This window comes from Pygoscelis adeliae, unplaced genomic scaffold (assembly GCF_000699105.1).
Source record: "Pygoscelis adeliae isolate BGI_AS28 unplaced genomic scaffold, ASM69910v1 Scaffold213, whole genome shotgun sequence".
In the NCBI taxonomy this organism is placed as follows: Eukaryota; Metazoa; Chordata; class Aves; order Sphenisciformes; family Spheniscidae; genus Pygoscelis; species Pygoscelis adeliae.
In genome coordinates, this window is record NW_008824410.1 from 813,846 (window position 1) to 827,356 (window position 13,511).

Consider the following 13,511-nt stretch of genomic DNA (forward strand, 5'->3'; position numbering starts at 1 on the left):
TTTGTCCTGAGTGTTACTGATGGAACTTAAGATAGACACATATAACCATAGATTTGACAAACAAGACCTAGAGAACAGGCAGCAATTTTTTTGTAACTGGATTTTTCTTTTCTTTTTATCCCCTTCTCCCTGTAAGATACTGAAGTAGTAACCTCTTTCGAAGGGCAGTATTTTCATTTGTGGTGCTTAAAGAAAGAAGAAAGCTTTAATGAGACCTTGTTTTGAAGGGCAGTATTTTTATTTTTGGTGCTTAAAGAAGGAAAAAAAAACCCTGTAGTGAACCTGAAGTCTACAAACTGGTTGTCTGATACGAAGACACAAATAGATACCAGGTCTTCTTAGTTCAGTCCTGAGCCTCCGTTGTTACTTAGGTTTCATTTTCGCAGGGTGATGGTCTGGCCCTTAGTCCTCAGGTCAGTTCCTTTCCCTGCAGCGGTATTTATTGAGAAGTCTGATCTCTAATCTTCTGAAGTTCAGAAATGGGAATGCCGGAGGAATGGGTGTTGGATATTGGTGCGATATAATCAGCTACTCTACCAGCCAGTCAGTTCTTCCTCTGTTTAACCTGTCTGAGCATCAAAATAATATCTGCAACCAGTGGCAACATCTAGAACGTGACTACAAGGCGTTTAATGGTATTTTTGTCAGTTTTCTAATTCTTCTTTTCAATAAAAATTTCTTTTTCCAAACCCAAATATACTGAAGCACATACATTTCTTTTCCTATCGTCCATCTTTTCTACCTATGAAAAAGCTGTTGTGTTTGGAGATAGAAGAGGAATGTTGTTGTTAATGAAGCACGAGCCTGTACAAAATAGACAGGGTTTTTTTCAATTTAGTGACGTGCAAGGGCTAGATCTGTAAAACCTGTGTAGCTCTGAAAGTATGCAAATGCAAAAGCAAAAAATGCACCTCTCAGCTGAGCTGTCTTGTTTCTTACATTTCTTAATAAAAGTCTGATGGGGCAGCTCCTCAGCTTGTGTAAACGTAGCTACGGCAGCTTCTGCTGACTGAGGACCGTGTTATATTGCGTGTGATTTGTGTGAGTTCTGCTGACAAAGGACAAGGAGAATTAGAAGCAAAATCTCTTCTCTAACAGTTATTACTGAGGCTATTAATGTATTTCATCTGTCTGTCTGTCTACCTACTCTGTAATCTCATAGAAAGCACAAAAATAATGTTATTCGTGTTGGTAACAACAGGTAGTGCTCTATCAGGTTGTATACTGTGGTATACAAGGGGGTGCTTGTGAATTGTCCATCTTTAGCCAGGTATATAATAAATGGTTCTCCGTGGCTGGTTTTCCGAACTCGAAGTGGATTTCTGGTTCTCAGAGGGTAGTTTGGGTGAAATAAGATACAATTAATCACGTAAATCTCAAACTGAAGTAGGAAGAATTTAGTATGGATTTGCAGAAGGTATTTTGATGCATTTTCTCTGAAGTCAAAAAAAGAAAAAAAAAATCTCTTTCCTCCATTCCAAGTTTTCAGGTCTGGGGAGCTGCTGGTTTGAGCTTGAGAGATGCTGGGAGTTTCATAGGAGCTTCTTAAAAGGTGAAGCTATCTGGGAGTTCCCAATCTGGTGGGCTTTCAGTCACTTCTACAAAAAAGCCTTCTCGTGTTGAGCCATCACTGTACTTACAAAAGAGCAAAGAGGGGAAACCTTTGATTTGCGGGGTGAATTCTGAGGTAGGCGAACACCTTGCCAGAGCAGTTCCATGCTATCTGGAGTTACTGAGGGATTTATCCTGTTACTCCACAGTTCAGTGGGCTGCATGAGTCAAATGAACTTCTATCCCACGCACGTCTCCGAGAGTCAGAAACAGAACAAAAGTAAGGTCATGTTTGTTAGTGCCAGTGACACTTTTGAGTAGGGCTTGACGTCTGAGACTATGAAAACTGGACGTTGTAGCAGATAAACACTTGTTTCAGTGTGCGTGAGAGCTAACGTGAATTCATTAATAATGAGGAGAGATGTCATGATGAGATTATTGCCTCGGCCCATGCAGTGCGTGCGTTCGGGACACTTGATGCTGTCAGCTTGTCTCTTCTCACGCGAGTTATGGATGTGTGGAGAGTGAAAAGGTGCAATGCACCTAATCACGGCCCTTGCCCCCCCTCACTTGCTGCTTTCACGCTAAGAGTGTTTTCGGCCTGTAAACATGTGTAGATGAAACCTTAAATTTTGCTAGGTAACATCGTATGCTTCATACTGTTGTTACAGGTAAAATGCAATAACGAGACATATCATGATACTACAATTCTTTTTTTTCCCCCTTCAAAAAAGGTAGTTTGGATTATTTTATGGTAGGTTATACACGGTCTCTCGATACTGCTAGGTAGTTTTTTATATCCTGATTTCCAGGTTTCCCTCCCTAGGGACATAAAACACATGAGATACATATTGGTACTGTTCTACAAAATGCTGGTAAACAGAATTTCTCTAAGGAGTAGAGCAGGGCTCGATCCACTTCATTGTGAGGGTGCTGATAGCAATTTCAGAGTATATGGTCTGTCAAAACTAGTTGAAATGGGAAAGATAGGGGTATTTTCTTCCCTTAGGTCTCCTTTTTTAGTCAAAATCCCCTTTCCCCCCAAAGGAAAGCACTGACCCACTGCATTTTATGTCTTTTCACATCCCTCTCTTCTGCAGTTCAGGAAATCCTATAGCATCTTTGTATCTTATTCATTCCTTGTGCAGACGGGGTATAGTACCACTAGACGCGCTGCTTGGATAAAGAGCAAGGCTTCGCTGATTGTGTCTCAGTGATATTTTCTTTTTTAGCTGTGCTTGACTTTTTCCAGTTTGTGGGCATGTTGACACTTTCCGTGTAGGTGTGGACCACTTTGGGTTTCATCTGCCTACATAGCTTGCAGAAGCAAGTCGCAGACTCCCCGGCGTGCAGGGGCAGGGGTCGAAAACCACAGCCTGAGTTTAAACAGTCTGTACTGAGAAAGACGGAGAAAGGAGATTATTGCCCGAGCGCAAGCGGGGAAGCAAGGCGGTCTCTGGGTCTGACACTGCCTGTGTTTGTACTCGTGTCACACTTTTAACAAAATTAACCCTGATTTATATAAAACACAATTTCAGGCCTTAAAGCACAGCCTAAGTGGTTGTAATTGTGCAAAACTTTGGGCAGACAAGTACATGGGGTGCTTTAAACCGGGGGTTTGCTGAAAGGTTGCAGATTTTGAAAACATCTCCAGGCAGAGAAGCGGCCACGAAGATGCGAGTGCCACCCGCATCTTACCCCGTCATCCCCTTCCCTGCAGAGCAGTAGCGCTCGGGGATGGATCAGCTCCATTTGCTTTTGGCTGCCTCTCTTAGAAAGCGTATTTTCACTCTTCCCTCTGAGCTAATGCATTTTACCACAAGCTTTCCTTTTGAAAGTAAAGTTATCAGAAAAAGAGAATAAAACTTAATACGAAACAGAGCCCCGGAATCCAGAAGAAGAGGGTAGAGCAGGACAGGGAAGTGTGGCACCAGTGACTTAAGTCGTGGCTGGAAAGCTTCTGTTTCAAGCTGGCTGCTGGGTGGAGAAACCCAGAGCTATCCCAACTCCCTCGCAGAGGTCGTTCTCCTGGAAAATTTACAGCTCTGAGCTGATTGTTTGGCTTGGCACTATGGTCAGGATGCTGCCTTGTAAACTTAATAATAGCTGCCCTCTTTTTAATTTGTTTGACCTTGACTACAATAATTTATGTGCATTAGATTTTTTTTTTTTTTTTTTTTAAAACAAAACAGCACAACAACAGGGAAGTTGGCTCCCTTTTCTTTCTTCCATGGTACTCTGGTTTTGAACTCCTCGGGTTTGATGGCACACTGTGCCTCTGCAGTTGTGCAGGACGAGTTAAGAGGATAACATTAGACAGACATTTTCGTAGAAAGGAGCTTCTCCAGGTTTGTGCTGTGGCGATTTGCTTTTCCCACTGTCTGTCTTACGAGTATGGTTTGTTCCTTTTTTCCCTGGCAGCCCCTTTTGAGGAAGAGCTCAAAAAACCTCATTGCAAACAAAATACTCCAGACGAGCCCCAGTATTTTGTGTATCTGCTAATTCTTGTAGGTCTCTATGTCTCAGCAGAGACCAGGACACAAAGAAAACAAGATCTCTCCTGGTTGTGCGATTTATTTTTTTTTCCTTAGTGCTTAAAGTGAAAGCAATCTGCTGGCACAGCCTACCTTGGTTTCTCTCTCCTGTCACTTGCAAATTTCCTCTTTGTTTGTTTGTTTGATAGATCCTCACAGAATATTACATTTTCTTTACAAGCCCAGTGTTGGGTAAAATAATTAGACTTGTTTGAAAGCCCTGATCCACAAGTCAAAATCATCTTCTCTGTCTGTTGTAGAGGAGCACACGTTTCGCTGCGAGGACTGTGATGAACTTTTTCAGTCAAAGCTCGACCTGCGGCGACACAAGAAGTACGCCTGCAATGCTGTCAGCTCCCTGTACGAGACCCTGAATGACGAGATCAAGCAAGAAGGTCTTGGAGATGGACAGGTCTACGAGTGCAAAGACTGCGAGAGGATGTTCCCCAATAAATACAGGTACCGGAAAATTGCCAGACTCTCCTCTGGCCTGCCCCTCTCCGCTACTGCTGCGCAGTCCTGTCTGATGGTGGGAAACATGGGACCAAGGTGGGAGCTGGGCGGCTCAGGATGGCTATGGGAGTAGACCTTTCCTTTCGCCCTAGGGTTCAGGAAAGTCGTTTTTAGGATCCTTCAATGTCATTAGCTATTGGACGGCGTTTTATTGCACCTTGATTTCATAGCAAGCACCCACAAATTATTGGCTATATAAAGTTGAAATAGTTGTTTTCTGAATTCCCTGCGACTTTTTCAGGGCTGTGACAGACAGGTTGATTGACCTGGTTAGTATCTTTGCAGCAGCTGCTCCCATGTGATCTGGTTCTGAGGGAAAACAGTGGTATTACGTTCTGCCAATATTTGCATGAAGACTTTTTTTATATGTAATTCTTGGTCATCTGAGATCAGTGGATATAAAGAGGCGTTGTTATACTAAGAACTCTTAACATGCTCGTGAGCTCCTATTTGATCTTGCAGAAGCAATTAAAAAAATTCTGTTCCAATCAAATTTTCGGTTTTAATTTTTTTTTAAAAGAAAACGTTCATGAAACAACTTTTTGTTCACCAAGCATTTTTGTAATAGAAACATAAAAAGGGAAAAAAGAAGATAGAATATTCTCCAGCTTATATCTTTATTTCCAATAATTGTTCAATTATTATTATAAGGCAACTCTAAACAAGAATTAAACTGTTTTTAAAAGGAAAAATTCTTTGTCCCAATAAGTTTGAACTGAAAATTTCCATCTTTCAAGCATAATGTGATAGTAATCAAATGCAGTTTTAAAGCAGAGGTCTTTGAGATTTCTGGTTCATTTGCAATGTGAGACTCAAATGGTTAAATATTAGGAGCCAGTTTTAAAAAATTGAGGGGGTTTTTTAATCATTTTAGGACTGTGTTTGTTTGCCGCCTGAGCCTTTAACTCTCAGGCTGTATTTTCAAGGTTTTCTGCACAGTATAAGGACTAGAGTTTTATCAGTTTACCAGAGGCTGAAGTTCACACATACTCATTTCAGTTGACTTCTTAGATGAACACACACCACCCACCGCAAGATTTGTTATAAAATTGTGAGAACTGGCAATCCTCTGTCACATACTATATAAGTAGAGCAAAAACACTGAGCTTAAAGCCAATATAAGGCCTGTTTAATTTCAGTTAAAAATTTAAAAATATTTTGTTCACCGGCATTAGTTGTTTCGAACTTAATTACATTGTTACTTTCAGATCTTTTATCTAGGTGAGTAAGTGCAGAAAAAAATGTATTTAAAAAAAAGTAGAGAAAGGTGAAACGTAAAGAACATTCCGCTAGTTTATCTGTCCTGAAGAGAGCTTGGCTCTTGGCTGTGTTGTGGGCGTTTTAGAAGTTGGTAATAGATACTGTCTGCCAGTGACATCTGTATAGTGGTTCTGTTAGCACAGTTTGATGTCTTCATTCCTCACCTTGTGTTTCTACGTTGGCTACTTTTGATTAGATACTAGGAGGCTGCGATTCTCTTAATGTTTTTACCTGACAAGAAAAGCAGAACTTCCTTTAGATGTTTTAAATATTTGTGATTTTTAGTAGAAATTCCAGTTCTTTTATCTCTCTAGCTGTGTTAGAAACTTTCTGCTCTTTAGCTTCCAGCGCTCTGTAGTTTTTATGTTAATTTAGAAAATACCCTTTTGAAATGTATATGTCGTCTTCTCTTGGTAACATCTGTGCATTTCCTGGCTCCTCTTGGGGGCCTGGAGTGGCACTGTGTCCATTTTGCAGGGGTTTAGGGAAGCAGAAAGATTTTAAGTCCCTTTTTCCCTTTAGTGATTACTTATCCCTGTGGGTAAGATGTTCAGAGTCGTCCGGTGAAGCTAATTCCAGGTATTCAAATGATGTGGCTAAGTTAAGGTCCCAGTTTCCCTTGATTTCTTGGGAGAAGTGGGTAAGACAGACCTTGACTCAGTCTAAGACTTGACTCACCTTGGGGCACATCTACATTGTGAGCGTTGCTGGCAGTGGAGCAGAGGGCTCCCGGCACAAGCACTGCTTTTAAGTGTGGGCAGGTAAAAGGGACAAACAAATGGCTTGTTCAAAGTCAGACCAAAAACCTTTGGAAGGGCCAAGGACAGAACACCAATTTTACAAGCCCTGTTCCGATTTATTTTCAGGACCTTCTCCTGTTTTCATTCTTCAAAATCGTCACTCCTAACCGTTACTTTACAGACCTTAATTAAGAAGGAAACCTGACAGAATATTTACCCGTCATCAGTATGCTCAGCACAAATATCTTGAGCTTGAGGCAAAAGTCCATGTGTGTGCTAGCAGGGATTTCCAATTTTTGAGCACCCCTAAGTGACGGAGAGGCCTTTTCGAGGTATTTCCAACTGAACTCAGATGGAGATACTCCAAGTCACTAGCCACAGACCTATTCGCTTGGGAAATGCTTGGAGTTGTGATAGGGGCTCCTGGGCTCAGTGGCTGCATTGTCTTTTAGAGCATTGATTCCAAGTATTTGGGTTGGGGATTTTTTAAGCAAATAATACAAAGTCATTTTTTCGACAGGGGAAGGATAGAGTGGGCAACATCACCATTCAGTGTACTACACACTGACGGATTTAGTGGAGCTGGGAGAGAATGTCCACATCTATCCCTCCCCCATCAATCTGCTGCATTTTGTGCACTGAGAAAGCCACTAAAACACAGAATATATCCAGTCAGCATACCTAGATGGTCTTAATTTTTCAGAAGTTAATACAGATCAAATCAAGAGTGCCACTGGGGAACTGAAATTGAGCATTTAGCAGCTGACTAAATAAACAAATGTTTTGCTAATCCCAGTAGGTACTTGCCTCTAAACAGCGTATTAGTTTGTCCATATTTGCACTAAATAAACTCATAAATCACAGTTAACAGGAGTGTATTTTTGTATATGTATACGAAAGGTATATATTTCTTCGTATGTGTAAAAAATTTTGTAGTGTTAAGAACACCATTTCTTTAGCAAAATGAATATTGCTTCTTTAAAATTACTGGATTGGCAGTTTATAAGGGGCATGTTCATGAATATTAACTGTCTGACTTGAAGGAAGAGGACGTTCTTCAAGGGAGTAGCAGGCTGGTGGCTGCTTAGCTTTGTATGTGAGTTGCAGTCCCACCAAGCCCACTTGTGATGAAGCCACCTTCTACACGGTTGCCCTTGTTCCTGTGCCAGCAAATGCCCTCAGGGCACAAAGATTTTAATGCAGGTCAATTGTCAGTGCAATTAGCCTTTACACTGGGAATTTCGAAGGACCCTGGTGTCAGGTCCCTTCTGCTCCACCCTGGTGCAGGCAGGTGCCTGCTGGTGCCAGGGTGCCTGTCCGCGTACAGTCCCACTGGGGACGCAGGTCCCCGTGGGCATCTGAAGAGAGTGAGAGCGGTACAGTCCTGAGGACGTGCCAAGGCTGAGTCGATTCCTAGGTTTCTAAAGCCCTCAGGCTCCATGGAAATGCCCAGGAGTTATCTGCTGCGAAGTCGTCCTGTAGCATTTAATGAAGACTGGCAGGATTTTCTAGTAGTGTTTAATGTTCCTATATAAAATATAGCCGTGCTTTAAAGTTCCATAGGAATGGTTTAATATCGATCTGTAGGGGATTTCAGGCAGTAGCAGATTTCACACAAGTTTGTCCTTCATCAGAATTCACAGTAAGGAGGAGTATTTGTAACTCCTGTTAAACTGTGCTGAAGGCAGCAAAGGACGCCAATTGTCTTCCTTCGTTTCTGAGGACTGGCCTGAGGTGCAGGATTTCCAGCCCGCTTATTACGTTTTACAGCGCCCAGTCTTCAACAGAATGGTTTCCCAGGCTCTGTACCTGCCCCACTGCCACCGACAGTGCCTTCCCTTGACTGTCACACCTGGTTCGGTGGCCCAGCAGAGCGCTGCGTGCTGATGCACAGAGACAGCGCTTTGGCATAGGGGAAACCGAGCACCCTGTGCATTTCTCTGGAAAGCCATCCCTGCCGTGGCCCTGTTCCAGCAGGCACTTTGGTTTGCCATCATCCTCCTGGTTTGGGAGAAGCTGCCAGTTGGCAGAAGTTGAAATTGCCGAGTTAAGTAATAAAAGATGTCTGACTTTTAGAAGTGAAATGTGTTTGCACCTTATCATGTTTCTTTCCAATGTTAAGTTGCTGTGTTCTGGGAAGCTGTGGGCTTTGTGCCCATGAAAACGGCAACGTGATAGTCTCAGCAGCAACAGCTAATATCTTGTCTTTCCCTGTGGGGATGCCATAGAAGTCTTGGTCACAAAGTGCTCATTTTTCCCTTCAGGAACCTGCAGGGTCAGGTCTGGTTTTACCTTCCCTTTCCTCCTTGTAAATGGACTCAGGTATTTAATAATAAAAACGCAGCGACATTTTGAGGCAGAATAGGGCAGCTTCCATCTGTGAAATAAATGCCAAAAAAAGAAATGGTGTTTGCATGTCGCTGCACCCCTCGTGGTCGATGTGCTGCTCACCTCCCCTTCACAAAGGCTTTTGCAGTTGCGCTCTGTGGCAGCAGTGAGTCCTGGAAACCCACCGGACCCCATGGGCTCACGGCCTGTTTCTCTATCGCCATCTCTAATCACCTCTCTTGGTTTCAAACCTCCCTGATACGGGGCAGGAGTTCTGTAACAGTATATGCCTTGACAGTAAGTGCCTGGTTCAGGTGGGCGCTTGGAGTTGGGCTCCGTTCGCCGCCGGCCCGGGCTGTGGGCCGCCGCCTGCCATGCGAGGTCAGCCAGTCTCTCTTTCCCAGCCTGGAGCAGCACATGGTAATCCACACCGAGGAGAGGGAGTACAAGTGCGACCAGTGTCCCAAGGCTTTCAACTGGAAATCCAACCTGATTCGTCACCAAATGTCTCACGACAGTGGGAAACGGTTTGAATGTGAAAACTGTGTTAAGGTACGGTGCGGGACATGGTAACCGTAGGCAGCTTTGCCTGGGAGAGGGTGCTGGGTTTTGGGGGAAGGGGTCCAGAGGACGGGTGACCCATGCCAGTGCAGTTCGGTGGCCCGGCCGTGGTGTGGAGCGTGGTAACACAAGGGGAGTGGTGTGCTCAGCTGGCCCTGGAACATCAGCTTGGATGTGGAGCTCAGCCTTGCCCCGAGCAACTCGCCTTTGGCCTTCTCCTGGGTATTGGAGAGTCTGCCGGGGTGGCAGGTGAGCGTTGTGCAGGGCAGATGTAGGTAAGCAAACGGCTGTTAAACCGTGAGCACCGCACACTTCGGAGAGCGTGCCAGCAGCCTGGGCAGGACACGGCTCAGCCCTGCTCGCTTCATCATCTGTTTGCAGCGGGAGGTGAATATCCTGCACTCCTAATGCCAGGAGCGGTGGTGACAAAAAGCGGAAAAAATAGTCAAGCTTTTCACGTATATGCTCTTCCCCTACTGCTTCGTTTCCCCTCCCTCAAGGCGTTTTCTCTTTCAGGTGTTTACCGACCCCAGCAACCTCCAGCGGCACATCCGTTCCCAGCACGTTGGCGCGCGGGCCCATGCCTGCCCGGACTGCGGCAAAACCTTTGCCACCTCGTCTGGTCTCAAACAACACAAGCACATTCACAGTACTGTCAAACCTTTCATATGTAAGTTGTCACGGCCATCACAGAGCTCTGGCTTTTGCTATAATTGCACGTATCCTGCGGGGGCCCCCCAGTACTAGCTGTCCCTCTGTGAGCAGCCGCTGTAATTTTATAGGTCAGAGCACAAGATGAAATTCCGCAGCGATTTTTTTTTTTTTTTTTTTTTTAATGCCCCCTTTTTTTTCAGAAAACATTCATGGCAGTTTTTTCTTTTTTTTTTTTTTTTTTTTTTTTTTTTTTAATGCTCCCTGTTTTTTCAGTAAACATTCATGGCAGTTTTTGACTTTCTTGACAAGTTAAAAGCTGAGCCTCTCAGCAGTCCTAGCGATGCCATTTTCTCATATCTTTTCTTTCTCTCTTCTTTTTTTCCATAATAATTTTTGAATGTTCATGTTGGTGACATAAATAAATAGCTGACACGGCCTGATCGAAATGTTTTCAGGGGTGCCTCAAATCCCGTAGCCATTGTAATGAATTTGGAATAGTCACAGAGACGAGAAGAAGGTGTTTTTTAAAAAGAGTTTTTTCCTTCTTTATTTACTGCATGTTTCATTTAGATAATGCTTGATAGCCAAATAAATAGCAGATTAACTGTGTCCTTAGTGCTCTCTTTAGTGGAATATTTCCAAAAGGGCATTTTCTCTCGAGAGCCATTCATCTGATCTCTTGTCATTCTCAGGGTTGTATATTTTTTTAATTGACACAAGCACCTATTGGATTTTGATAACTCTGCAGAAAAGTGGATTGTGTCACAACAAAGGTATAGAAACTTTAGGGACTACTTCCTGACACTCTTCAGAAAGCGTAGTTCAAGCACAGAACGGGATCTGTGTTTGATTCCAGGCTTTGATGTTACGATAGGGAAGCCACTGAACCCACTTCTGCCTTTTTTTCCCTATTGGTATAATGGGAACAGTATGCAAGAGTATCCTGGGAGACTCGTTTCATTAATGTGTTCTGAGATAATCAGATGGGTGTCAGCGGAGGAAGAAAAAATGCTCTTATTGCTCATTTTGATGCAATCTTTCATTTGATGACGGGCACATGAAAGAGATAATTTGAATCTCATAGTATTGCTGCAGTGAGATGAATGATTTCTTCTCATAATCTCCTCACTCTCACCTCATAAGAATTAGGGAGTTGTCAGTCTAAATCAGTGTGTAAAACAACTTGAGACTGATTCTGCCTAGTTCAGATGTGCCACAAGCATGAATATGGAATCCATTAGCAACTTTAGGAGCCATGAGGCAGGATTCGATGGAAAGTTTTTCTTTCCTGTTCAGTGGAAGAAAGGGGGGCGGGTGTGGGGTGTGTGTTTGTTTGTTATGATACTATACCTGGCATTAAAAAAACCCGCAAAACCGTAACTGTGTAACTGCAGAACACAGAACAGCAAGAGAGGGCATTACACGCAGAGTTACTAAATCATTGTATAACTGGAGACTTAAACAAAAAATGTCCAGTTTTCCTTATTTTAGAATGACGATGTGAGCTCTCATACCTATAGCACTTTTCTTTAGGGAATTTTGTGCAGCATCATATATATCTAGCAACTCTCCCTGGGGTGGAAAATGGAAAAAAAGAACCCGATTCCCTTGGAAGACTTTGTTCTTGTTATCCTTAGTCTTACAGAGTTTTGCCGTATGGGAACAATGTAACTTCTTCTTTATAATGTTGTGAATGCATGCAATAAAAATAACACAAACACCACAAACAGTGTTGAGGCAGTGAAAGCTGACAGCAGGTGCACTCGGTTGTGATACAATCTGCTTAAGCAGATTAGCCATTTATTATAAACTTGTGTGTATCTTCTAAACCACAATGTAGCGTCCCTTGGCACATGGCAAGGGAGATGGTTAAAATTAGAAAGGGGTAATTTTGTTCTGTAAAGAAAAATAGACAAACATCTTTTAAAGAAATCCACCGAAATGCGACATTTCTTTGGATATTATTAGTAATTTCAGAGGGAGCTTACTCATGGTATCCTTACATGTGGAAGTATTTGCACCTGCCTGTTCATTTGGACACATGCAGTCACTCCCACAACCCTAAAGATGCTGGCTTTGCATAGACAAGCAGGACAAGAAAAATACTTACCCATTCTAGAACCAAGGGTCAAGCGGTTAAAGTAGCATCAAAACCCGAGACGTGCAGCAGTGAGCAGGCTGTCCTGACTAGCTTGTGGGGGGGTGGCACTTTGCATCCCTCGGAGGCTGTCTAGTAGCAAGTGCGTCTCTTGCGATAGCAGAGCACAGGAACAGCCCAGAGAGACAGAACTAGTCTGTGGGACTTGTGTGCCACGTGGATGCTGACACATTTCTCTGCTTAAATTTCTGTAGAAGCAGAGATTGTTGTGTCTAATGGACTATTAGCTTTATGGAAAATAAATTGTGTAGTGTTTCCTTTAAGAACTCCATTTAGATATTTTTTAAGAAAACATTTTAAAACTAAGTAAAAAATCTAAATAAACTCTTTCTTTGAAAGTCCAAGGTAGCTAAAATAATACATGCAACAGCCATAAAACTATGTGTACAATAATAGTAGTTCAGAAGAACTGACACAAGTTTTTAAGGTGTGATTGCCAAAAACTAGGGATGGCTTTAGCATACTCATTTGAAAAAGCTGTTACTCCGACACTGAAACTCTTCTGATGACTTTCTAGTTCTCCTTCTGTTTGTGCTTCCTTTGCAGCTCCTTGCTGTATCTGGGTCCAAAGCAGAAAGGCTGAAATGCTCTGAGGAAAGATGGTTCATATTAAATTTCTAGTGCAATCAGAAACCAGACACAGCAGACCCTTCAGTGACAACCCACTGAATTTTGGGATGCTCATTTGAACTGAAATGTCAAATTTGTTAAATTTTAATAATCTTTGCTTTGAATTTCAATAGAAGGGGCTTCCCCTTATGTTTTCAGAGCTGCCGGTGAAATATTCCCCTGCCGATCATTTGGTACTCAAGCACTGATGTAAATCCTAAAGATTTAGAAAAAAACATAGGGAAAGTCACACTTGCATGTACCTGTCAGTAAAAGTTGGGAGGGAGGAAGGAAGGAAGGACTTCGTCACTGAGTTGGAGGACGGGGTGTCAGAAGAAGGAGGGCTAAGGAGAATCTCCATCCTTTATTGGATGCGGGGGGGAAACATAGTGACAAAGGATGAGGAAAAGGCTGAGGTACTTAATGCCTTCTTTGCCTCAGTCTTTAATAGTAAGACCCATTGTTCTCTGGGTACCCAGCCCCCTGAGCTGGAAGACAGGGACGGGGAGCAGAATGAAGCCCCCATAATCCAAGGGGAAATGGTTAGTGACCTGCTACACCACTTAGACACGCACAAGTCTATGGGGCTGGATGGGATCCACC

The 13,511-nt window shown here is 43.0% G+C and overlaps 1 protein-coding gene across 1 annotated transcript in view; it reads left to right on the top strand.

The window, feature by feature from the left end:
- Positions 1-13,511, top strand: part of PRDM16 (PR domain containing 16) — a 350,772-nt gene that overhangs the window by 310,757 nt on the left and 26,504 nt on the right. Inside the window, exons 6-8 of the mRNA XM_009320544.1 lie at positions 4,346-4,544; positions 9,331-9,478; positions 10,004-10,157. Of these exons, the coding sequence (XP_009318819.1) occupies positions 4,346-4,544; positions 9,331-9,478; positions 10,004-10,157 (501 nt within the window). The remainder of the gene's footprint in view (positions 1-4,345; positions 4,545-9,330; positions 9,479-10,003; positions 10,158-13,511) is intronic.